At 52.8% G+C, this 25,212-nt stretch overlaps 3 protein-coding genes across 5 annotated transcripts in view; 1 reads left to right on the top strand and 2 right to left on the bottom strand.

Moving 5' to 3' along the window:
- Positions 1-26: 26 nt before the first annotated feature.
- Positions 27-6,405, bottom strand: Tmx2 (thioredoxin related transmembrane protein 2). 2 transcript variants are annotated; one of them, XM_004645841.2, is made up of 8 exons: positions 6,156-6,344; positions 2,476-2,536; positions 2,185-2,298; positions 1,694-1,770; positions 1,505-1,611; positions 1,323-1,388; positions 1,112-1,241; positions 27-584 (listed from the first exon to the last, which is right to left on the bottom strand). In XM_004645841.2, the coding sequence occupies exons 1-8, from the start codon at positions 6,342-6,344 to the stop codon at positions 456-458; spliced, it is 873 nt and encodes a 290-aa protein (XP_004645898.1). In that variant the 3' UTR covers positions 27-455. The 2 variants fall into 2 exon arrangements, with proteins under 2 accessions (XP_004645898.1, XP_023561860.1); XM_023706092.1 differs by lacking the exon at positions 27-584 and having other exon boundaries at positions 1,149-1,241; positions 1,334-1,388; positions 6,156-6,405.
- An 84-nt stretch (positions 6,406-6,489) lies between these two features.
- Med19 (mediator complex subunit 19) lies at positions 6,490-12,826 on the top strand. Its single transcript, XM_004645774.2, has 5 exons — positions 6,490-6,997; positions 11,661-11,917; positions 12,060-12,153; positions 12,300-12,394; positions 12,506-12,826. The coding sequence occupies exons 1-5, from the start codon at positions 6,781-6,783 to the stop codon at positions 12,572-12,574; spliced, it is 732 nt and encodes a 243-aa protein (XP_004645831.1). The 5' UTR covers positions 6,490-6,780; the 3' UTR covers positions 12,575-12,826.
- Positions 12,827-14,488: 1,662 nt separating this feature from the next.
- The window catches only part of Zdhhc5 (zinc finger DHHC-type containing 5), a 26,917-nt gene continuing 16,193 nt past the window's right edge, over positions 14,489-25,212 (bottom strand). For both annotated transcript variants that reach the window (XM_004645773.2, XM_023706091.1), the window contains 9 exons: positions 20,844-21,001; positions 20,376-20,548; positions 20,154-20,256; positions 19,446-19,537; positions 18,270-18,402; positions 17,131-17,254; positions 16,717-16,829; positions 15,755-16,611; positions 14,489-15,612 (listed from right to left, as the gene is read on the bottom strand). In XM_004645773.2, coding sequence (XP_004645830.1) covers positions 15,447-15,612; positions 15,755-16,611; positions 16,717-16,829; positions 17,131-17,254; positions 18,270-18,402; positions 19,446-19,537; positions 20,154-20,256; positions 20,376-20,548; positions 20,844-21,001 — 1,919 coding nt within the window. In that variant the 3' untranslated portion in view covers positions 14,489-15,446. The remainder of the gene's footprint in view (positions 15,613-15,754; positions 16,612-16,716; positions 16,830-17,130; positions 17,255-18,269; positions 18,403-19,445; positions 19,538-20,153; positions 20,257-20,375; positions 20,549-20,843; positions 21,002-25,212) is intronic.

Genomic DNA, 25,212 nt, shown 5'->3' with positions numbered 1-25,212 from the left:
GCTTTGCGGCCAGAGAAACACAAGCGCACTGAAAAGGGAGCAGATCTTTTTATTCCAGAACATGGGTCCCCCCTGCCGCCCATCCATCACTAAGCACCGGCTTCTCGGCGCGGCCCCAGGCTCCTCCCAGGCCCAGGGGCGGGGACCGCTTCTACTCTATATTATTAGACGTGTACTTCACACGAACAGCTCCCGGCAGGAGAGCCACTGTGAGCCAGGGTCTGGAGGGGTCTCCGGCCCGACACTGCCTCTGCCGCGCAGCTTGGCGAGGAGTGAGAAGACCCCAGGCTGCTCCACCAAGGGCACAGCAGCTGATGCGGCCGGCCACCGTCCCCCTCCGGCGGGGTCCGAGGTGCCCCTGCCCATACATGCGCAGCCCACTGGGCGAGGAGGCGGCCGGCTCGGGTCTGTTAGGAGGGTGCAGGGCCCTCAGGGACAGGACGGCCCGGGGGACCCTATTTGACTTTCTTGTCTTCCGCTGCCGGGCCCACTGGCTGCTCCTCGGGAACGCTGTCCGCAGCCTTGGACAGCTTCTTGGCCCGCTGGTACAGTTCATTCAGGTTGAATTCGCGGATCACGTTCTCCTGCACCAGAGAACATGGCAGGAAGTTCAGAGGCCACAAAGTACGGGTTTTGTTTTGCTTTGAAGCACTGGAGATCAACACCTCGCACTGACTTCCATCCCTAGCCTCTATTTAGTCTCTGGTTTGGAGACTGGGGCCCTGATAGCGAAGCTGCCCGGGCTGAAGTCCAAACTAGTTCTCCTGCCACGGCCCCTAGGGTGCTGGGTCACCCTACCGAGCACGGCCAGCAGAGTAGAAAGCATTGAGACACATGCTAGGGCCGAGGGAGAAAGCGAGGCCCGAAATCTGCCCTGCTGTAACTTGGCTCTGATTTAGCAAAGTAGACTTCACCTCCGTGCTGGTGAAGGGCAGTCCTGGGTGCCAGGCCGGCTCTGCCCCACTCGCTGACCAGCCCCTGACAGCTACTGAGGCCAGTGCCGGTCTAAGCGCTCACAGCCCTGGCAGGGCCCGGAGCTGGAGTCGCACCCGGCTTTAGATCAGATGAGCCTGCCCTGCCCCGCACCCTTCTCACGATGCCCTCTCAGCACCTCAGAGAAGGTCCAGGAGACGGCGCGCCCTTTTTTATCAATCTGTGGCCGCCGCATGACCTCCCTGCCGCCTTGAAACAAGATGAGCGTGGGGAGCTGCTTGGTGAGGGGCGACGTGCTCACTCTGTACCTGCAGGGCCAGTGGGGAGGGGCTCAGTGCGCTGTGCGCCCCCCAGAGGGCTCCCGTGCCCCGCGCGCGGGGACTGCCTACCGCGTGCTGACATCAGTGTAGCGCCCCACGTCCACCTTCCCGAAGTTCAGCCCTGAGCAGTTGTACCTAGGAGAACAGGTCATTTAGCACCCACAGAACAAGAGGGGGTGCGCAGAGAGGCAGGCATTCGGGGGAAGGGCAACAGGCAGCCAAGCTCGGCGCAGGCCCCTGCTCCTGCTCACCTGAGGGAGAGGTCGGCGTAGATGGGAGCAAATGACTGGCAGTCACTGGACCAATTAGCAAAGAACTCCACGAGCCATGCGACGCCCCTGTCCCGCTCCAGCTCCTCCTGCCGCAGGAAGAGGCAGGTGAGCTGGACTCCGCAGCTGGCCTCGCCCTCACCCCAGGGCCCCAGGCAACAGGGGACTCACAGCGATGGTCTTGTCGCTGAAGTACTTGATGTACTCGGGACCCATGTACAGCGGGGGCTTGCAGGTCATCAGGAACACTGGGTATGGAGCACAGTGTGGGGATATGCTCGCAGGGTACAGACTGGGGACTCACTTTCCACGGACAGGAGGCGTGGGCCCCGAGAGGCATTCCCAGGGACACGCAGAACACCCACTGTCCCTTCCTCTCCGCCCCTCCCGCCCTGGGGAGCAACCCTGCACCTTCACAGTGAGCCACGCCCTTTTTATTGCTTGCTTTGAGACAGGATCTCACCAAGTTGCCCCGGCTGGGGCTGGACTTGAGACCCTCCTGCCTCGTTCCAGCAGAGCACAGCCCAGTGGCACTTCCTTTCCTAACACAGCCCAGCTGGGTTCTCATCCCCTGAACTACTCTGATCTCAACAGGGGCCAGCACAGCACATAGGGAAGAAGAAAGTCAGCGTGGGGTCTGTCCCCAGCGACCCAGCCCTCACCTATGCACAGCGTGAGATACAGCAGCCCCATGCGGATGTCCAGGCGGAAAAACAGGATGGCGTTGGCCACCTTGCTGAACATGAAGATGTTGCCCACGTGCTGCTCCACAGTGACTGAGACACAGGATGGCAGTCAGCCTGGCCAGCAGCTCCTCCCTCCCCCTCCCCCCAGGCCTGGGAAATGGGGAAGGGGAAGGCACAGTGGGAAGGTCAGATTGGGCCCTGGCATGGCCTCCTGAGCCGGGCAGGAGGGCCCAGCGGCTGCCCGCCACCCAGCTGGGCTGCACTCACTGGACCTGCGGTTCTTCATCATCACGATGGCACTGAGGAACATCAGGATCTCCACTTCGCGCTGCAACGAGAGTGGGGGAAGAGCTGTGTAACTCCTCCCCGGAGCAGAGCCGGTGGGCACTGGACACCGGGGAGGCCAAGGGCCGACGTGAGCTCAAAGCCAGTCTGGACTCCACAAGAGACCCTGGCTCAAAAGGCTAAATGCAAAGTGAAAACCAGCAACCCACTGCCAGCTGACTTAAGTGGAAAGGCACCAGTCACAAGAGCTAAGTTCACCCCTCAGCCTGGAGGGGTTTGTTTGGTTTTTATTCTTTTTGAGACAGGGTATAGGTCAAGCTGGCCTTCACCTCACTATGTAGCCCTGGCTGGCCTCACACTCAAGGCAGTCCTGAGGGCTGGGATTACAGTCACATGCCACCACGCCGGTTCTGGGTAGTTTTTTTGTTTTGTTTTGAGACAGGGTCTCACTGTGTAGTTCTGGCTGACTTTGAAATCACTGTGTATCCCAGGCTGGCCTCAAATTCATAGTGACCCTCCTGCCTCAACCTCCCAAGTTTTGGTTTTTTTTGAGACAGGGTTTCACTATGTAGCCCACCCGTGGGCTCAAATTTGCAATCCTCCTGCCTCAGCCTAGAGTGCTGTGTTTGTAACTGTGCTCTACTTCCTATTAACAGTTTCTAATGCCTGTAACACAAGAAGCTAACAAGTTAAGGTCAACCAGAACTGCAAAGGAAAACCCCATCTCTAAAAACAAAACAAAACAAAATAAAACCAAACCAGGCTCTGGATATTCCAAATGTTTGGGTCTGCTTAAATGAAATCTTTTCTTCCACCCAGTACTGAAGAGTAACACTGCACAGGCTTTTAGAACTCTGTGAGCACTGAAGGGGTGGGGGCAGGAAAAGGGCAGGAAGAGCATTTCAGCCCTTGGCTAACACAGTTCTCTCCTACAAGCCAGACCATAAACAAAGACCCAAGCAATGATTTTAAAGAGTAAAAGCTGCAAGACTAAAGACCATCCAAGGGGCTGGTGAGATGGCTCAGTGGTCTAAAGCATCTACTTAGAACAAGCTAAGCTTAGCAAAGCACAGGGACCTTGGTTCAATCCCCCAGCACCACATGCCAGCCAGCCCCGCCCCCTGGTGGGCTGAGCTGGCCACACACACAAAAAAATATAAATAAATAAATAAATAAATAAATAAAAAAAAAAAAAAGACTATCCGAAAAAAAGCATGGAGCAGAAAACAGACTGGGTTGTCTAAGGCCTGACCTATCCTCCCTTCCTTCCTTTCTTCAATTATTTTCTGATACTAGGGATTGAACCCAGGGACTCCAGAGTGACCTATAATTCAGACCTTAATTTTTTTTTAAATAATATATTTGGTACATGGTTTATAGGGTCTCACTACATAGATTGGACTCAGTGATCCTCCTGCTTTCAGCCTCCCAAGCACTGGGATTACAGGCAGGCGACACCACATGCAGTCTCTTTCATATCCTTCTGTTTATAATACTGGGGGGGGCGTAACACTTATTTCAGGGAAAAACCAGAATTTAAGTTTCAATCTGCAATACAAAGACATGCAAAATGGGAGGGAAAACAACTGACTGAAGTAAAGGCTGGGGTGCTTCTCAACAGCAGAGCATGGGCCCTGGGTGAAGTTCTGGGTCCAGTGGGTCCAGTCCTCAGCACAGAAAGAGAATGCACCATGGTCAATCAAGAGGCCAAGTGCAGGCCTCGGCATCATCTTGAAGCATGGACCAGTAGTTCGGGTCCTCCCAAAAGGCCACAGGGAGACGAGCCCCAGCCACCACTCCCTGGGCGCTGCCGTATGCAGAGTGCACAGCGCCCAACATCCCATCCCACCAGCTTTCTGCAGCTGCTAATGTGTGGTGGGGGCCCTGGCCTGGGACAACACTGAGACGTTTCAGGCTGGCCTCAAACTTGGAGGCCTTCCTGTCTCAGTCTCCCAAGTGTTGGGGTTTCAGGTGTGCACCACCACACCCAACTCATGGTTCGGATTTGGATTTTTGAGATTGTCTCGCTCTGCACCCAGGTAGACCCTGAACTCTTGATCCTCAAGCCTCAGCCGTTCAAGAGCTGTTTATGTTTGAGGCAGGGTTTTACTATGTTACCCAGGGTGGCCTTTGAACTACTGGTTGGGCTCAAGAGATCCCCCTGCTTTGGCCTCCCCTGTACCTGGAACAACAGGCACACACCACTGTGCTTGGCACAGAACTTGGGTCCTGAACGCCCTTTGTTGGTGGCTAGGTCTCCAAGGTGGTGCCAGGAAGTGCGGCCTGGTAGGCAGGCAGCAGGTCCTTGAGGTGCCCTGTAGGACACTGGCCCCTTCTTGCTCTTGCTTCCTGGTATAGGTTGAGTGACCTGGCCTCATGCTGCCTCCTGAGAGGCTGCTTGGCCACCAGCTGGAGGCTCCAGGGCCAAGACCTTCCACAGTGAGGCAAAAAAAACAGCTTCTTCCACTCAGGAGGCTGAAGCAGGGGGATCACACATCTAAAGCATGTGCTTGGCATACACAGGCCAAGAACCCCATCCAAACTGCTGGAGGAGAAGTGCATTAACTCTGTAAAAGGTCTCCTACATTTATATATGCATGCTTTTGAGTCCATGTCCTTTACTGTGACCAAGGAGCTGCTACTTTCAAGCTAACAAATAATACTGTCTGGAAAAGGGCAGAGGTGGCAAGAGAGAAGCAAGCAAGCAGGCAGGAAAAGTGAAGGGGGTGGGTTCTGGGAGGCGTCCAGGCTCGCTCTGGGCGCTGGGAAAGCAGCTGTAGAGAACTCTCCCATGCAGGCTCCCCACACTCCTGCCAAGGAAGTGGCTTGTTCTCAGACTGACCTTTCTTTCTGGCCGTGGGGACTGAACCCACAGCTCTCCAGCGATCACTGAGCTACAGCCCCAGCCCTGCTTATTTTTTACTTTAAGGTAGAGTCACACCAAGTTGCCGAGGCTGCCCTTGAACTTGGGGTCTTATTGCCTCAGACCCTGCAGTAGTCGGGATTCTAGGCCTGAGCCGCCAAGCTGCACAGGGTGGCTTTTACAATGTGTTTTTAGCTTTTTTCTTTTTTCAAACTGTCTCAACTTGTGATTCAGCTTTGCATGCCCAGGGTCCTGCACAGTGGTTAGAAAAGAATGTGGACTCTAGAAAGGAGTAAGGAATTAAGACAGTGTGCAGCTACTGTGCTTAAAGGTGGGGGGCACCAACCTCGCCGCCCGGCTCCCGGCGGCCGTTACGTAATGAGCGGCACGGTACCGTGCGGGGCAAGTGCGGCTTGGCAGGGCTGTCCCTGGGCACAGGGGTGAGGTGGAAACCAGCAGAACTACACGGGGCGTGGGCATCCCGGCACTCTGGGAAGCTGAGGCAGGAGGATCTCAAGTTCCATCCTAAACAAGACTGCTTGGTGAGACCTTTAACAAGGCCGGGGATGCGGCTCGGTCCGAGGGCGCTGATTCTAGAGGCGCACAGACGAGCTCAAGGCCAGATGGCCGAGGTGCTGGGCGGGGGCTGCGGCCCCGCTCGGTGTTCTCTCTCTTGGAACACCCAAGCCAAGGCTCGAGGACGGCGGGGCCTGCACTCTAGGTCGCCGCAGCCCGGCCCGGCCGCACCTGCGCGCAGGGAACGTCAAGGTCGCCGACGGCGGAGACAGAGGGTGCTCACCCAGTCAAAGTCGCACGGGTTGCCGTCTTCGCGCTGGGTGGGGAGGCCGTTGCAGAGAGGCGGCAGTTTCCTCACGAGTAGGAAGGCAGCGGAGAGCAGGGCCGACAGCAGGCAGTAAGGCCGGGCCAGCCATCGCGACAGCCGCGGCACTGAGTACACCAGAGCAATCAGAGGCGCCAGGACCGCCATCTTCGGGCCTCGCGGCGGCGCCGCTGCGCGGCTCAGTAGGGTTAGCCCCGCCCCCGCGGCGCGAGACTCGCAGGGCCAAATCTCGACGGCCCGCCTTGGGCCCGGAGGTAGACCTCTGATTGGACGCTACGTGAGTCCGCCCTGAAAGCGGGACCAAGACTTCATTGGCCCACCTAGCCGTCGCTTTTCTAACCTAAGTCATTTAATTGGCTAGTAACTTTGACGAGCCCCTATGAGAGACAATTTAATAAGGTTAGCAAGCACTTCCTGGACGTCCTCAGGGAGCGACGGAAGTAGTCGCCCGAGGAGAATAGGCGTGGCCCACTGTATCCAATCACCGGAGGGCCCTATAGGAACAGGGCGGTGCCCACGCAAAGGACTGCCCAATGAAAATCACTAGCATCCTACACAAGAGTAGTGTCGGGCCGAGTGGACGATGGAGAATTTCACCGCGCTGTTCGGAGCTCAAGCTGACCCACCACCGCCCCCAACAGCACTCAGCTTCGGACCAGGAAAGCCTCCACCCCCACCGCCTCCTCCTCCGGGCGGGGGACCCGGCACGGCGGCTCCCCCTACCGCAGCCACGGCTCCCCCAGGCGCAGACAAATCAGCGGCGGGCTGTGGCCCCTTCTACCTAATGAGGGAACTACCAGGTGAGTACTAGGCCTGGCCGGAAGCCAGCCAATCAGATCAGAGCTGGGGTGCTGGGCGTGGCTACCTGTCTGTGGCTGGAGGTGCGAGGTAACCTAGGTAACGCGCTGCCCTAAGTCAGACGGTTGTTAGGATTCACAACCAAGGGGTTAGCTTTGGTTGGCTGAAGTTATGGTGTAAACAAAATTGGTAAAATCCTTATCTTTTGAAGTGTATAAGTCAGCAGAGGAGATAAAATGTAAACAAGAGAGCATCAGATAGTGGTTAATACTACGAGGAGAATGTAGGACCTATTGGAGTGGGTGGATGGGGCATCTCCAGGGCAGTCTTTCCCTTTAGATTTAGGCCCTGTCACTGACGCGCGTGGTTTCTTAAAACAACAACACATGCCTCACTGGCCCCACCCCTAGGTGCTCTCTGAGCAGGCCACGGAGACTGGGCCAGTGCTGGAGAGGCTGAAAACAGGAGGATCACTACGAGTCCGAGCTGGGTAGTGAGACCGTGGACCAAATACATTTAAAAAAAAAAATCCAGGGTTTGAGTTGCAACCTAAAGTCTTAGTTTTTAATCTGTTGCAAATTTGTTGGCTTGGGGCAGGTTGCCTGTTCAGGGAATTGGGGATTTATCTGTTCAAACTTGGGGTTAAAAATCGAACCACAGCTTTTTATTTAAAAAATACTTGGAGGGGGCTGGTGAGATGGCTCAGTGGTCTAAAGCACCTACTTAGAACAAGCTTAGCAAAGCACAGGGAGGGGGCTGGTGAGATGGCTCAGTGGTCTAAAGCACCTACTTAGAACAAGCTTAGCAAAGCACAGGAACCGCGGTTCAATCCCCCAGCACCACATGCCAGCCAGCCCGCCCCCTGGTGGGCTGAGCTGGCCACACACACACACACACACAAAAAAAAAATAAATAAATAAACCAATAAATAAAATTAAAAAAATATTAAATAAATAAATAAATAAAAAATACTTGGAGAAGGACCTGATGGTGCACATCTGTAATTCCAACACTGAGAAAAAACAAAACAAAACACTGAGGAGGCTGAGGCAAGAAGTTCAAGCCCACCCCAAGCAACTTAGGATATTTAGCGAGACCCCATCTTAAAATAGAAACTATGAGAAGGGCTGCAGATGTAGCTCAGGGTGAAGATGTGGGTTCCAACCTCCATTGCACAAAAGGAAAACAAACGCTGGAGTTATAGTGTAAACAAGATTGATAAGATCCTTACCTTCTGAAGATTCAGCAGAGAAGATAAAGTGTAAGCAAGAGAGCATCAGATCGTGGTTAGTACCACAAGGACAAAAAAAATTGAGAGCACAGAATGACATTAGAGTGACCACAGAACTCTCAAAGTGGACTTCCGAGCCACAGTTGTGGGCCAATGTGACTGGGAACATATGGACAGAAGGAAGAGATGCTCTTGGCTATCAGGAGTGTGGCGGGGAGAGAAAGCCTGGAGAGTCTGTGGAATGGAAATCCTGCAGGAAGGCAAGGGTGGTGGGACAGACAGCGAGAGCAGGGACGCACAGGCCTGGCGGGGCAGCGGAGCCATTGAGTTCCAACCTCAGAGGCTGGCAGTGTTGATGTGTGAGGGAAATGATCGGATGTGTTCACTTTTAATTATTCAAGTGGCTACTCAAGGAGGACAAAATGAGGACATGTGTGAGAGATTGCTTCTGCTTAGTAGTCCAAGAAGAGGTGATGGTTTGTAGTAGGGTGTGGCTGTGAAAGGGCATAGGATGCAGGGATAGGTCAGCTTCCAGAAATGAGGGCTCCTATCTAAGTGAAGGGGAGAGGAGGACTTGAGGGTGATTTTTTTTTTTGGTGGAACTGGGGATTGAGCTCAGGTCTTTGCGCTTGCCAGGCAAGAGCTTATTCTACTAAGCCATCTCTCCAGCCCTGTTAAGGGTGATTTGTGAGACTTGATCTTGAATAACTGGTGGATGGGAGCCTAAGATTGGGAAGATGAAGAAGTTTAGGGGGGTGAAAATCAGATTGTTTTCAATATGTTAAGTCTCTGTACTCGTTTTATTTTTTATTTATCTTTTCTGTATTTAGGGCAGGGTCTACAGGGTATACAGAGTCTTACTACCTAGATCAGACTCAGTGATTCTCCTGTGTACAGCCTCCCAAGAGCTGGGATTACAGGCACGTGTCACCACATCCAGTCACAATCGCCTGGGGGTGGCACAGCAGGCCTGGGGATCAAACCCCAATATCTCTATCTTAAGTCAGAAAAGACTGAGGTGTAACAAGGCTGCCTATCCTTTGATTAAACTAAATTCCTAGCCCTGTTATTTAGTTAGAAAAAATATCTCTCTAAATTGTCCTAGCAGGACTCAAATTTGCAGTCTCCTGCCTCAGCCTCCCTACTGTGGGATTGGAGGCACATACCACTACTCCAGGCTTGGTTCTTGCTTCTGAAAGAAACTTACTTAAGGATATAAAATATGGTTTATGCATAGCAATTATGTTTCTTGTCAATGCCAGCCTCATCAGTTGGAAACATCTTGAATATAGCCGTTAATAATATCCTAGCAAACAATTTTCAAAACTGTCTGATAATTTACAAAATGTGGGGGCCGGGGAGATGGCTCAGTAGAATAAGTGCTTGCCTGACAAGCACAAGAGCCTGAATTCAATACCTGGTTCCGCCAAAAAAAAAAAAAATTTACAAAATGTGTTCTTACACAAAATGACAGTAGGGATAAGGTGTTGCGTGAACAGGACCGTAAGAATTTATAGAATTTTCCTAAAGTGAAACACTAGAAATCCCCCTACCCCACCAGGAGACGAGGACACCATTTGGATGGACCTGGAATTCTGCCCAGAAGAGGGGTTGTGTAGGTGGCACAGCTGAAGCCGAAGTAAAATATGGCCTGGCTTTGGGGCCAGTCAGGAGTTGGAGCTTCTCCCTGAGGCACACAGGAAGCCTTTGAGATTTCTGAGCTGAGGAGTACTCTGTGAAAGCGCCAGGAGATTGTGAGGTAGAAATGCCGTGAGCAGTGGGGCAGGATCTGGAGTTTCTAGAAAACGTCAAGTCTGCGTGAAATTGATGAAGTTGGGGATGTCAGACGCTTTCAAGAGAAGAGTCAGAACCTGGGAGCAAGATTTATACATCATCTTCACAGAACAGTGAAAACAGGAAGTTAAACTCAGGATAAAGATTTTTTTTTTTTTTTAATGTATTTAGTACAGGATCTACAGGGTCTCACTACACAGACTGGACTTGTGGTTCTCCTGTTTTCAGCCTCCCATGTGCTGGGATTATAGGCATGTGCCACCATGCCCAGTCTCAGTCACCATTAGGGCCAGCATGGCATACCAGGGATCGAACCCCAGCCTCTGCACTCTGCCTAAGGAGGCGCTTTAGTCCGCTGAGCTATCTAGCCGGCCCTAGAAAGTTAAACTCTTAGGGTTTAGAGGCAGACCCAAGTGCCTTCCTACGGGAGCGGAGAAGATTGGACACCCAGATGAGGAGGCCCTGCCCTCCAGGGTGTGCCCTGCCCGAGACAGCAAACAGCAAGAAGGCGGGCACAGAGAGGAAAGCGGCTGCTTAGCGGACAGCGGTTTGTGTGTGTGGTGTGCTGACATAGGTTCACCGCCTCTGCCCTCCAGAGGCTCACAGGCCATGTTCTCATCTGTGCCTGACCTCAGGACAGATGAGGTTGTAGTGGACCTCAGCAAGGCTGATCAACGGTTCGAGCCCTGTCTGGGCAACCCTGTAAGGGAAACCCTGTAAAGGCAACCCTGTGAAGGTAAAAAAATTGCAGAGGGCTGAGGAGGACCATGTAGATGCCCCTCTAACCCCCAAAGGCACAAACCTACAGAAAGAAAGTCCTTTCCAACTTCCCAGGACTTTTAGCAAAACACTGTCTAGTACTCTGAATCATCGTGCTGCGCTGGCGGTACTATGATCTTGGTGAAGTCAGAGGAGAGAACTCCTCACTCTACGTTTTCTGAAAAAGCACCCAGAACAGAGTTTAGTGTAGAGTAGTTGTTACTCTGGCTGGCTGTTCTTGTTTATTATGTTATCACAGCTCTAGTGTGCTTATCCAAAACCCTTGGGACCAACAGTCTTTTGGATTTCAGGCTATTTTCATATTTTACCCTAACCCAAAAATCTGAAAAACTATCGTTTTTTTTTGGTTGTACCAAGGATCGAATTTGTGCATGCCAGTCAGGCACTTGTGCCACTGAGCTGTCTCCCACCCCAGCCCCAAAACGCCCATTATCCGAATTCATTGATTGCTTTCTGGTAATACTGAGGATTGAATCCAGAGAACACTGGGATACACACCTAGACCTTTTCTCTTTGAGATAGCCTTTCACTAAGTTGCACAGGCTGGCCTTGAACTTGATATCCTCTTGCCTCAGCCTCGTGAATAGCTGAGCTGGGATTACAGGGGTGGTAAACACTGTACCCAGCCAAAATCTAAAACTTTTTGAATGTCAAGCTTTTCTCTCCAATGTTAAGTTTTCAGATTAGGGTTGCTTAACATGTACTTACTCTTGCTGTGTTTCTTACTTCAGAGATCGAAATTGTCAGTTCACCTCCACAGCATCTGCACTTAGGTGGCAGCACAGCCCTTGCCCGTCCCGGGGCCAGGATTCATCTCTCTGCTGGGCACTGGCCTCCACTTCTGCCCTTGTGTCCTGCAGGTAGCACGGAGCTCACGGGCAGCACCAATCTGATCACACACTACAACCTAGAGCAGGCCTACAACAAGTTCTGCGGTAAGAAGGTCAAGGAGAAGCTGAGCAACTTCCTGCCGGACCTGCCAGGGATGATTGACCTGCCCGGTTCCCATGACAACAGCAGCCTCCGCTCCCTCATTGAGAAGCCCCCTATCCTGGGTGGCTCCTTTAATCCCATCACAGGGACCATGCTTTCCGGCTTCCGGCTCCACACTGGCCCGGTGAGTCCCACTGTGGGGAGGAGGAGGGCACACCGTGACTTTCCTGTCCCCTCCCAGCTCATCCTGGCATGCTGAGCAGACACCACTACCTGTGGGAGCCAGGCTCCTGCTCTGCTCCCCTGAGCCGCCCGTGTCCCTGCAGCTGCCGGAGCAGTGCCGCCTCATGCACATCCAGCCTCCCAAGAAGAACAAGCACAAGCACAAGCAGAGCCGCACCCAGGACCCGGTGCCCCCTGGTAAGCAGGCTGCACGCATGGTTCGTGGGCCACATGCCTTCCCCCAGAGAGGAAGTGGGTGCCAGGTCGGGGGCTCCTGGGTGGGTGACCTGGGCAGCGTGGGGGAGCCTGAGCTCTGAGGCTACCAGTCTTCCTGTCTCCTACAGAAACACCGTCAGACTCAGATCACAAGAAGAAGAAAAAGAAAAAAGAAGAAGACCCGGAACGCAAAAGGAAGAAGAAAGAGAAGAAGAAAAAGAAGGTAGGGAAGGGTGACGGCCTGTGCCTGCAGCCTGGCCCTGGAGCAGGCGCCGGGGCATCGGGGTCTCCCGGGGTGCTCTCAGGGTTCTTACGCACCCGCCCTGTTCCCCAGAGCAGACACAGCCCCGACCACCCGGGCATGGGCAGCTCCCAGGCCAGCAGCAGCAGCAGCCTCCGCTAGCAGGACAAGCCACCTGCCGGGGGGACGTGACGCTTCTTCCTGTTCAGCAGCCCTGGAGCTGGAGTGGGAACCCCGACCGGCCAGCGGGCCTGGGCGGGGGCAGGCTGTTTCTGCAAGCCTCGCCCAGCCACTTCCTGTTGGACTACTCTTCCTCACCCACAAGCATTTTGTTTCCTTTTCTTTTCCTTTGTGCAATTTGTCTGATTCAGGACTTGTTAGGGTTTTTCACTAAAAAAAAGTTGAATTATCAAACTGGCTGAATTGTGTCTGCCTCTGAAGAGGTACGCTAGCTGGCTGTTCTGTGGTTGGTGGGGCACACAGGTAATACCAGCACTCTGGGAGAGGGAGGCAGGGACACCAACAGTTTCTATAAACGGCTTACAAGGGGCTGGGGGTCTGACTCCATATGCAGGCCCTGGGTTCAGTTGCAGTGCCGTTAAGGAGGAAAAAAGAGCTAAGTGCCTTTGAGTCAGGGCTTCAAGGCAGTGGGCTGGGAGGCAGCTCGTGCGCGAGGCCCCTTTCAGTCAGGACCCCGGCCCCCCCACAGCGCATGTGCACGCCTGCGGGCACACCTGAAGGGCAAGGCAAGGCATACACAGCCAGCTGGGCCAGGTCTCCTCAGCACGCCCGCCTGAACAGCAGCCAGGCCACACTCGCTCATTCCCGGGTGGACACCCAACACCCCTGTGTCATGAGGAACCTCCGGGCTGCACCCAAAAAGTAGTTCCATGGACCCCAGCAGTCCACTGAAAAGCAACGCCTCATCTGGACATTCCACTTTTTTGTGGTACTGGGGATCTAACTCCGGACCTTGCATTGCGCTTGCCAGGCAGGCGGATTGTGCCCGCTGAGTTCTCCCCCCAGCTGTCATCTGGAGGTTCCAGCAAACATATTCTGAGGCCACAAGCATGCAGCCTTGGGAATGAGCTCTGGGCAGGCAGGCAAAAGCACCTGCTGTACTGTTGGGACATCCGGCCTGCCGAGCCCCGCAGGGCCTAGACTTGAGTCCTTCACTCTTTGGCAGCAGGCTGGGTAAGGGACAATGTAAAGGGAACCCAGAAACCAGGTGCAGCCATGCTGAGTCTGAGGACTGAAAGCCCTTGCTCAGCCCAGCCACCTCCCCCCAGCTCCCAGGCAGGGGTGCAGGTTCAGACTAAACCTAGCGCTGCGCTCTCCAGGCAGCAGCCTGGTCACACACCGTGTCCCTGTGGGCTCTGCTGTGGGTCACCTCTGGACAGCAGACAGTGACCCTCTGAGGTCTGGCAGAGGGATGCCCTTCCCTAATCAAGGCCACTTCTCCTGCTGCACAGGTCACCTCCCTGGCCACTCTCCCCAGACTTCCCCTCTGGCTGCTTCAAAAGGACCGGCTCAACAGGGGCAAAGAAGGGGAACCCAGACTCTGGTCCTGTGGCCTCCGAGCTTAGAAATGAGCTTCAGCACCTTACATTTTTAGGTTTTTGTTTTTTTTTTTCAACAGTAGGGACTGATCCCACAGCTTTGCACACTTAAAACAAGATCTTGCTAAGTTGCCCTTGAACATGCAGTCCTGCTCCTTAGCCTGCTGAGCTGGCATTACAGGTACCACTGTGCCTGGGGTTTTTTTTTTTTTTTTAGAAATCTTTAAACCATGTGTGGGGACTTCCCTATAAAACTCACTTAGGAGGCTGAGGCAGAAGACTGCTGAGTTTCAAGCCATCCTGGACCACGCAGCTCAAGGCCAGCTGAACTCCATCATGAGACCCTGTCTCCAGAGCCAAAACAGCTTACTTCACCCCGGTGAAAGCAGGGCTTGGGACTAGAAGTAACTTCCTCCGTCCTGCCTGAGATGGGCTGGGACGGGAGCAGACCAGGTTTTCCTAGGGATGACTTCCAAGCACAGCCTGCTTTGATAAGACAAACACCACGGCGGGGAGCTGGTGAGAGCAGGATTTTTTTTTATTCCTTGTTGGTTTAAAATGACTAATCAGAATAAAAAATAAACGGGCCTCTGTGTGGAGGCTGGGCCTTCCCGTGCTGTCAGAACCCTGCATCTCTACCCGGCGCCGAACAGGTGGGGCTGAGGGCAACGCCAGGGCAGCACAGCAGAGGGGCACAGGCCTGCTGCTCCTTCTCTCACCCCCAGTTTTTGGCATGTGATTAAAAATATTGCTTTTGGGATTCTTTTTTCCTGTCCTTTGATTTTAAAATAATGTTAACTCTGTAAGCTGGGGAGAGTTCGGAGGGACTCCTGAAGCCCCCTCACTCCCCCAGGAAGGGGTCCCAGTGCTACTGCCCAGGGGCCAGGCCAGTGCTCCTACTGCCTGCCCACCCACAGCAAGCCCCTCACCTCTCCTCCCCCTCCCCAGGCTGCCCCTCCTGCAGGCCTAGGCCCTGCTCCAGCACCAATACAAGGTGCTGGTTCCTGGGGCGGGGGGGAACTTAGTCTCTTCCTGCTGGCCTGAGGAGAGGGAAGAGGGACACCCCCTTCCTTGTACACAGTTCTCCCCATCTTCCCAGCCAGGATAGATATATAATTTCTTTGATATTTATAATATATATAATATATATATATATATATGTACACACACACCTGGTAACGCAGAAGAGGAAAAAAATAGAATCCGTAACAATAATAAAAAAAATTATTTCTGGTTTAAAAATGATCTGGTTCCGTCCAGAGCGAGCATTGCACAATGTCCACTGAGTCTGGTCGGGGAGGAGGGTGGCTGCCCAAGGATTGAGGCCGGGCAGCTCCCCAGTCTCTGGCCCAGGCCCGGCGCACATCCACGGCTCAGTCCATCTGTCTGTCCTCCTCCGAGGGTGCTCACCAGATCGGCAGGAGGGCAGAAGGTGGCCGGGGCCCTTTGGTGTAGGCAGCAGGTGGGCAGGTGGCTCACACAGAGATCTCATAGGTGGTGCCGCCCACCCCAGACACCTTCTTCACTCCTCCACGCGTGGGGCTGCTGAGCGGTGGCTGTGCTGGGCCAGGCGGGGCGGGGCCCATGCTCTTGGGCTGCCCATTTGACTTGCTGTAGGCGCTCTTGAGCTGTACTTCGTCTCTGGAAGAGGACAAAAGGTGTTGGGAAGTGAGTGAGGAGGCAGGCCCTGCTCCTCCCTGAGATCCTCCCACACTGGGGCTCTCCCTGCCAGTGGGCCACAGGCACCCCTTCCAGGAGGGGCCTCACCATGCCGGCCACTTACTTGGGGGTCAGCAGGGGCTGCAAGGCCACCTCCTCCACCTCCGAGACACTGGCTGGGGCTTTTTGGCTGCTGTAAGATGTGGACCTGCCCAGGAAAGGGGCGGCTGGGGTTGGCTCGGGGGACCCGAGGCCCCGAGCCCGGAGCCCCTCAGGCTTGCCAAAGCGGGGCCCAGAGGGGCGGCCCAGCGGAGTCTTGGCCAGTGGTGAGCGCCTGGCCTCATCAGAAGAGGAGCTAGTGCGCGGGGCGTGCCCAGAGCCTGGCGTAGACTGGATGCCTGAGTCCCCCACGCCGGCCTCCTCCTCACGGCCCAGGGGCGGGGGTGACTGGCGCAGCAGCTTCTCGCGTTCCTGCAGTGAGGCCACGATGTGACGCGACAGATTGTCATAGCGGACCGGGGACGGCTCACGGGGCGGGCCAGCAGGCACCAGACGTGGATGGCGCTCAGCCTCACGCTGCTGGGCCAGGCGAGCCGACAGGAAGGGTGAGGTGTATCCCAGTGGCGGCTCAGGTTCAGGGCCCGCCTGTACAGACTCGAAGTCAGGGCTGTCCGATGGCGTGAGCAGGCTGTCATAGGACAGGCTTCCATTGCGCGTCTGGTTGGCCAGACTCTTGTAGGAGGTGGAGGTGGTGCCCTCCGAGCGGATGGACTGCAGCTGGCCCAGCTCAAAGCCCGTGCCCTGTGCAGACTTGAGGCTGGAGGAGCGCGAGCCACTGGACAGGGGGTCAAAGTGGAAGCTCTTGCCAAAGGTGGGAGAACGAAAGCTGTCTGGCTCCAGGCTGGGCTCAGAGCGGTAGCTGGGGTGGCGGCTGCTCTCTGCAATGGACGTGGGCTCCTTCAGGCTGTCCCCTCGGCTCAGCTGGGGAGAAAAGACAGCACTGAGGAGCAGCGGGGCACAGCCCCTCTGCTGAGGACACGGTGGGGCACGGTGTGCAGTGGCCCCACCTCATACTTGCCACCCTACCTTGGCACTGGAGGAGTGCGGCATGGCAGCCGCCGCGCTGCTGCTGCTGTAGCCTGGCCGGTACTTGTACATGGTGGGTGTTGGAGGGCTGTCAGGGCCCAGCAGGCTGCTATCTGCATGACAAACACCAGGGAGCCATCACAAGCCTGAAGAAACAGGTTCACCCGCAGCAAAGGGAGCGCCCGGAGCAACAATGCAGCGCTGCGCGTCGGGATCCCAGCACTCTGGGAGGTGGGGGCAGGAGTCTGCCTTTAAGCCCAGGCCAGGCTGAAACTTTGGGAAACCCTATGGTCTGCCCAGAAGCTGACAGTGTCTCCCCTAATGGAGAGGTGAATGGCACCTGTGTTCGGCCAGCCCAAGAGCAGCCTGCACACACGATGCTACCAGGTGTCCTCCTGTGACCCCGGGCCTCACCCTCATGCGGAGCCAGGCTGAGGTGTGTTCGCAGCCCTGTGTAGCGGCTCAGGTCCGGTTTGGGTGGCGGCGGCGGCTCTGCATCTGCCGACTGGCTCTCTGTGATCTCCAAGCTGCCCTTGGACTGCACAAAGGAGAGGGATGGTCAGGGTGGTGGCAAGCACACTGGAGCACTGGGGAGAGGCTCTCAGAACTCACTACTGGCTGTTTCTCTTCTCTTCAGACGGGGTCTTGCTAAAGTAGTTCAGACTGGCCTGGAACTCAGTGATCCGTCTGCCTCAGCCTCCCAAGTGCTGGGATTATACGCATGCACCACCACACCCAGTTTTTCTTGAACCGGGGATTGAACTCCGACCCCTGTGCTTGCCAGGCAAGCGCTTATTCTACTGAGCCATCTCCCCCCCCCCCCCCCCGTTTTTGTTAATTTTACTGATACATTTTAGATACACATAATGACCACATTCAGCCTAAGGAAGCTGTTCCTATGTATATCTTGCTTTAAAGCATCTTCCCACTCCCCTCCCCTCAACCTCACTTGCCCTCATTTCCCCCAAACTTTTGTTTCCCTTTTTTCCTACCATTTTTCCTCCTCCTGTCCCCTCCTTTTCCCCACCCACTTGAGCCTTTTCTTTCCCTTCCCAGTGTCCATTAGACATCTTTTTGGTCCTTCTTTATGCTTGCAGCTCCTCCCCACAGAGAAGGCATTATTAGATGTGCAAGTCATCAGGCATCTCTGACCCAGGACAGGACAACGCTTACAGCCTGGCTCTGGGACAGGGGGAGACAAAGGATGCGTCCAACAGGGCTCTACTCTGGTCACCTGTTAATTCATGTCAACCAACAACATGGCACTCGCTTCTGTCAGCTGCAAGCTGACATTACAACAAATGGATGCAGTCCTACTGCCTGGACTGCAACTCTAGAAGAAGAATGGGGCTTCAGCGACTTCTAGCACAAACCATGAGCCCTGAGGAAGCTGCAGGCCCAAGGCCCTCTCTTGTGCCCCTAACTAAGGCGAGTGCAGGCTCGGCATGCACGCCAGCTCAGGGCCCAGCCAGCAACCCAACGTAAGAAGCACAAGCAGGCTAGAACCTGTGCCCACAGAGACCCCAGAGCCTGCCTCACATCTGTGCCCGCACCTTTGTCCTCCTCAGCTCTCCCTGGATGCCATTATCCATGATCTTCACCGTGATCTGCCCTTCAGATACTTCCGGCCGAAGGAAAGGAGGCCTGATGACAATCGTCTTCTCTCTCTTTGGTCTCCCCAGATACCTGAGTGTGGACAGCAAGCAGGCTTTCTTCCATGCAACCTCCACACATCCCGGCTGGTGAGAACCTCCCTGTGAGCCCCCCGCCTGCCTAGGGGAACAGTGCAGGGACGTAGAGACAGGCTGTCCTCTTCCTGCCAAGCGCACTGTCACTTCTCTTCTACTTCAGTGAGGTTGAAGATTTCCATTTAATGGCAGATGGAGGGCCATTTCCACATGAAACATTCATTTACATCTGTGGTCACCTTCTAATGAAAAGTTGCACTAATACAGTATTTTTTTACCACATTCAGAAAAAAAAAAAAAAAAAAGAATGATCATTTGCAAGTTCATGTATTTAGAGCTGGGCATGATAGCTATCACACCTGTAATCCCAGCACTTAGGAGGATTGCCATGAGGTCCAGGCTAGCCTGGGCTACACAGCAAGACCCTATTACAGCCTCCCAAAAGCTGGGATCACAGGCGTGCACCACCACACCCAGCCTCAATTGCCGTCTAGTGTGTCCCCATGGCAGGGCCGGCTTGGCAGTGAGACCCTATCTCAAAAAAAAAAAAAAAAAAAGTATTTAAAATGAAACACAGCTAAAAACATACAACATGTAACCTATGGACTTAAAAGCAAATGTGTAAATATTTTTGATGAGTACTATTTGTAAACTGAAATATAGCAATGCCCAAAACAAAACAAACGTCCCCTCTTGTTGCCAAGTATCAGACCTAGTCCTGGCCAGAAGCAGTCCAGTGACAGTGCAAAGTCCTGGGTTTCACCTCAAATCAAAGCCACCCCAGTCCCACAGGGGCTGCAGTGGGGAAGGCAGCCACAGAGCTTTCTTGGTTCCATTACAAACTATAGCAGGACAGGCCAGGGCACAGGCTCCTGGCCCCAGGCCTCAGGAGGACTGATCTGCAGGCCACTCCTGTAACCTCAGCCAGCTGGAGCCACAGGCTTGGGAGGGGCGGGCACCTCTCCCACTGGAGGCTCTGGCCATTCTTAGGGCGAGACCCTGCACCAGAACACAGCCCAGGGCCCAGGAGCAGTAACGTACCTGGGCGCTGGGGAGCTGCAGAGTACGCGGCTGACATTGTTACAGCAGCCATTGGTGAAGGGGTTCACACCTCCCCGGAATTTACCCGTAACCTGAAAGGTGAAGAGGACAAACGAGTCAGGCTCTAAGGCCAAAGCACCTTAGCTATAGGTTATTCTGTAACAACCACTGGGGGATGCAGATGTAAGCAAAACACACAGTGACCATCCAAAAGCTTCCACCTGGAAGGGCTGTGAACAGGGACTCTACAGTCAGGGTCCTCAGTTTGAATCCCAACCACCTGAGGAACAGTGTCTGAGCCCAAACTTCAGTTTCTAGAGGTCAAGTGGGATCCTTAGCCAAATGTGGAACAGTAAGATCATCCGCAGCTGTCCAGGTCCCTTACATAACATGGTACAGCAGTTACACATCTTATCTATCCCAACCGTCTTATAGCCCTTAGCTTCTACACTAGCACCATATGAATATGGGAAGACAAGGCCTTGGCCCATACAATTTTTTTCTAAACATACAACACCAGGCAAACCACGAAGGTTAGCCACACTGTGTGCGCAAAGGCAACTGTCCAGGCAGCACTTCGCAAGCCCGAGGACAGCCCACTGGCACTAAGAAAGGTGCTCACCCCCCAGCCCGAGGCCCACCGCCCGGCTCCTCCATCTCCCCAGCTGGCACGACACCCACAGGCAGTTGCCCCGCGGCAGCTCATACCTGCTCATTGGTTGTGCGTCCCCTGGCCACCAGCACCACATGAAATCCTGTGAGACCTGCGACAGGGATGAAGAATAAGCCTGCCACACACATCACTGCCATGCTGATGCCAAGCAGTCAAGGAGAACAGCTGGCCTTGTGGAACCATTTTCCTCGGGCCCCACTTCCCCCGGGTCCTCTCCACCCAACCCCTACACCATGGCCTGAAGGATAAAAGGATACGTGACAGCTGTGCGGACGCCCGAGAGCTCCTCTAAGTGGTACAGGACATACAAGAGGCCAAAACCAAACACGCCCATGATGTGGGCTGTCAGGGAGAGGAGGAAGAGGAAGAAGTAACGGTAGTTCCGGCGGCCAATGCAGTTGTTCACCCAGGGACAGTGGTGGTCGAATTCCTAGGCAGAGAGACATAGACTGAGAGCTGCCGCAACCCGAGGAGAGGTGGAGGGGTGGGGGGGGGGAGGGACAGGCAGGGGAGAGACAGTCTTTGGAAGGGAAATCTGGCAGACAACTGCTCACAGCTAGGTAAAATTAAGATTAAAAATAAAAGCAGCTGAGGAAGAGCATCTCGGAAGAAAAGGGACTACATTTGGGCATCACGTGATGCTGTGGAAGCATAAGCGCAGCTCGAGCCCAGGACAAGCCCTCCTCCACCCTGCCCCAGAACCAGCCTGCAGCACCCGTGCTCACCTCCACGCAGTTGTCACAGACACTGCAGTGCGAGCAGCGCGGCGGCCGGTAGAAGCGGCAAGTGGCACACCACTTCATGCGCACCTGAATGCCCTTGATCTCCACTGTTTTGTACAGGGGAGCTCGGAAGTCATCTTCTTTGTCCTCATCCTCCTCCGCTACAGAAAGGAAAAGATGATTAAAACAGCTAGGCCTAGAACTGTAGAAAGCACTAGGACGCCACAGCATCACAGTATGACTTCTCACAGCACACACAAGGAATGTGAACATCAAGAGAATGCAAAGAGGTATTAATGAAAATTAAAGTAACAGAAGGAGATGGGCAATCTGGGCAGACCTAGAGCAAGTGGAAGGCTACGATGCCACGTGGCGTCTGCCTTGGAGGAATTCAGTCTCAGGGGGCAAAGCCAAGGGCCAGAACACTCACCCTGGGAGCAGCTGTGCGCCTGGCCGGGATTTGTCTGTGCTGAGAACTTAAGTTCAAGAGAAAAGACTCGCAGGGAGGGCCCTCCGCCATGCACACACCGGCTCCGCTCCCCAGCAGGAATGTTCCCGACAGCAACACTCACTCATATCGAAACACATCACGAGTGCTCCCCGGCTCCGGCTCCACAAGTCTCACATACGTACACTGTCTTCTTGCTTTTGTTTTACTGAGCCAGGGTCTCACTATGCAGCCTAGACTGGCTTCACACTCAAGTCTTCTGGCTTCAGCCTCCATGTGCCATGATTACACACTCACCCACCAACCTGGCGACTCTTACGGCTTGTGTCTGCGTGCCCTCCCCAAATCCTCATGTCATAGGAGGGGCTTTTCTGAGGTGACTGGTGCACAGGTGTGCGACACTGGGATTAAGGATTCCATGCTGGGATTAAGGCTACCCCATCCTGAGTGCTAACCCTAAGGGCAGTAGCCTGGATAGAATACAAGGGCCAGAAAAGAGGGCTGCTGTTGCTGCATGCTGCTTTGCTGCTTCATCTGTACTTTGCTGCCTTCTGCCTGCCCTCCCATAAACTCTTTTCTCCTCTGTGATGCCCCCTGCCAAGCTACCTTGCCTTGGAGCCAGCCAATTATGGGCTAAAACCTGCATAGACTGTGAGCTAAATCTTTCCTCCTTTGAGTGTAAGGTTGTTATTTTGTTTTGTTTGAGACATGTCACTACACAGTACAGGTTGGACCTGAACTTAATATGCAGCCCAAGCCATCTCAGCCGCCCGAGGGTTGGGATCACAGTTGGGTACCACCACCATGCCCAGCAGGTATCAGGTGTTTTGCTGCAATGATAAGAAAAGTAACTAAGGTAGCCAATAGGGGTGTAAGACTGGATCCAGCAGACCCATCCCTTAATTTTCTACTGTATATTTGTACTTTGGCATAATAGTAGCTGGCTGTACATCTCAGTACTGGGATACAGGAAGCAATCTCTGTTGACAAATGGTAAGTAGTGTATACGTGTGCACAAGTAGCAAAGCAGGATCTGGCCCTGCCTTTATGTTCCAGCCAACTAGTTTTGTGTATGTTTAACTGAGCATCACACAGGGTCCAACAGACCCACCCCACTGCAAGACTTGTTAAAAATGTTTTTATTTTGATTGTTCTGGTAGAAGTAGCCTACTTTAGTACAATGGCACATGAAGAAAAAGATTTTCAAGTTTTGGGGAAAGTAAAAAAGTGAATCGGGCTGGTGAGATAGCTCAGCAGACCAAATCACCTGCTTAGGCAAGCACAGGGGTTGCAGTTTGATCCCTGGCACCACATGCCGTGCCAGCCCCAACCCCAGGATGGGCTGAACTGGACAGAGTCTGGGCGTAATAGCACACGCCTGTAATCCCAGCACTGGAGAGGTTGAAAGCAGGAGGATCACTATGAGTCCAAGCTGCATAGTAGTGAGACCCTGCAACAACCAAGTACATTAAAAAAAAAAAGTGAGTCACCAGATTACTCATGTATGCATGATGTGATCCATCATGGCAAAATACATGTTTTTATAACAGAAGAACAGTGTGGGTGGAGGATGGGGATGGTAGTGGTGATGGTCAGGACTCTGATGCTGGGCATGTGAGCCAACAGATGATGCTGTGACCACGAATTAGAGCAAGAACCAACTAATAGGCTGGGCAGGGGATGCCTGTCATCCCAGCACCAGCTGGCTGAGGCAGGAGGATCTCAGAGTTCAAGGTCAGTCTGGGCTACAAAGTGAGCTCAAGGCCAGCTTCAACTGCATAGTGAGACCTTGTCTCAAGGAAAAACAAAATCTACTGATACAGACACAAGGAATGCAGACTCCTTGATTCAGATGAGCAAGGAAACACCAATGTGAGTACATATTTGACTGGTCAAAATACTGGGAAATGGCCATTCAACTAAATGTAATGATAGTGTTAGAACTAGGCAGGAAAATATATAAAGAAGGTCTTGGCAGCCGAGGAGATAGCTCAGTGAATAAGCACTTGCCTGGCAAGTACGTGGGCCTGAGTTCAATCCCCAGTACCACAATAAAAAAAAAAAAAAAAGGTCTTGGAAGGGCTGAAACATACTAGACAGAATGTCAGTACTGACATTGAATATTAGAAATAACAGACAAAATGCTACAAGACGCTGTGAAACACAAAAGCCAAAATGCAAGTATAGAGGGCCGGGGAGATAGCTCAGTAGGATAAGTGCTTGCCTGGCAAGCGCAAGGGCCTGAGTTCAATCCCTGGTTCAGCACACACGCAAGTATAACATTCTGTATGCACCAACAGCCATATTCAAAACTGTGCATACTATGACCCCGCATTAGCTGAACTGAAAGCATTCACAGGTCTGCTGTACTTAGCACTGATTTCTCATAGGGATCACAGGAATATAAAATGCCAAAAATTACAGAAAAGCAATCAGTCAAAATATAGCATAAAAATGCATAACCTCATAGATGTGAAGACTCACTATGCTTTCAGATTAGATACTTATCCTGAACGCAACAGTAATAGACCAAATGATGCCATGAGCAGACTTGTTGCTCCCACCTCCGACTAAGGGGCATGTGACATTCGACATTTGGTTACCAGTTTCCAACTGATATTACATTGCTAACAGAGCACAAGCTGACCAGTATAGGAACTATACACAAGAGCAAAGGAGAAATTCCAAATGAAATGTTGCAGTTTCAAACAGAGAATTATAAAGTACAATTTTTGAGTTTCAAGATAATGTTGACCTCATATATGGCAAAGAAAAGCAAACTGTTTCTGCTGATGTCAACATTTCACCATGATGGAAATACTGATAGGGAAACCTCAACAAAACAGTAACCTGAGATTGAAACATTCTACAACAAAACCAAAGGGGTAGATGTTGTCTGTAAGTTATGTATGATGTCACTAGAAACACAAGGCATCAGCGAATGGTTGTTTTATATGAAACCAACTATGTAGGGCATAAATAGTTCAACAATTTACAAAGAAAATAACAAGTGCAAAATACCACAAAAAAATCTTTCCAGAGGAGTGGGAACCAGAGTTCATAAGAGATCATCTATAGCAGAAAACAAAATGTTTCTGTTTTTGCAGAGAACTATGCAAAAAAAAAAAAAAAAAAATTGTGAAGCACATTGGTGCACTGACAGGTGAACAGGCAGGCACAAAATCGCAAGGACCTACTACAAAAATAGAAAACAAAAAAGATGTCAGCCGTACGAGAACAAAACATACATGCTATCAATATGTAAGCAGAACTTGTGTAAGAAACATGCAGACTGCCTTAGGTGTGGGAAATGAAGTAGGGTTTTCTTTATGCAGTGTGCTATTGGTATTTTCATTTTGTAGTTCATACACAAATTTATTCATGGGGGCCAGGGATATAGCTCAGCAGTGTAAGCACCTACCTGGCAAGCGCAAGGTTGCAAGTTTGATACCCGGTACAAAAAACAAAAAAAGAAAAAATGTGTTTGTGTTGTTCTTTTTTAAGAATTACTCACTATAATAAAACCCGTAAGGGGGCTGGGGAGATAGCTCAGTAGAATAAGTGCTTGCCTGGCAAGAGCAGGGTCCTGAGTTCAATCCCTACTGCAGCAATAAACAAATACAATAAAACTCATAAAATTAAAGTTAATATCTGATCCCTGGCCTGCCAAGCCAGCCCCTGCTGGCCCTGCCCCCAGGGTGCACTGAGATGGCAAATGAGACTTGGCATGGTGGCACAGGCCTATAATCCCAGTGCTTGGAAAGCTGAAAACAGGAGGATCACTATGAATCACAGAGTCTGATATGTATAGTGAGACCCTGTAGACTCTGTATTAAATACATAAAAAATAAATAAATAAAAAATAAAGTTAATAGTTTATCAATAGAAATATTCTAAAGAATAAAGTCGGGCCGGGGAGATGGC

Source organism: Octodon degus, unplaced genomic scaffold, assembly GCF_000260255.1.
Source record: "Octodon degus isolate 3935 unplaced genomic scaffold, OctDeg1.0 scaffold00239, whole genome shotgun sequence".
NCBI lineage: Eukaryota > Metazoa > Chordata > Mammalia > Rodentia > Octodontidae > Octodon > Octodon degus.
Note: the sequence above shows the minus strand (reverse complement) of the source record. Positions and strands in the feature narration are given on the sequence as shown.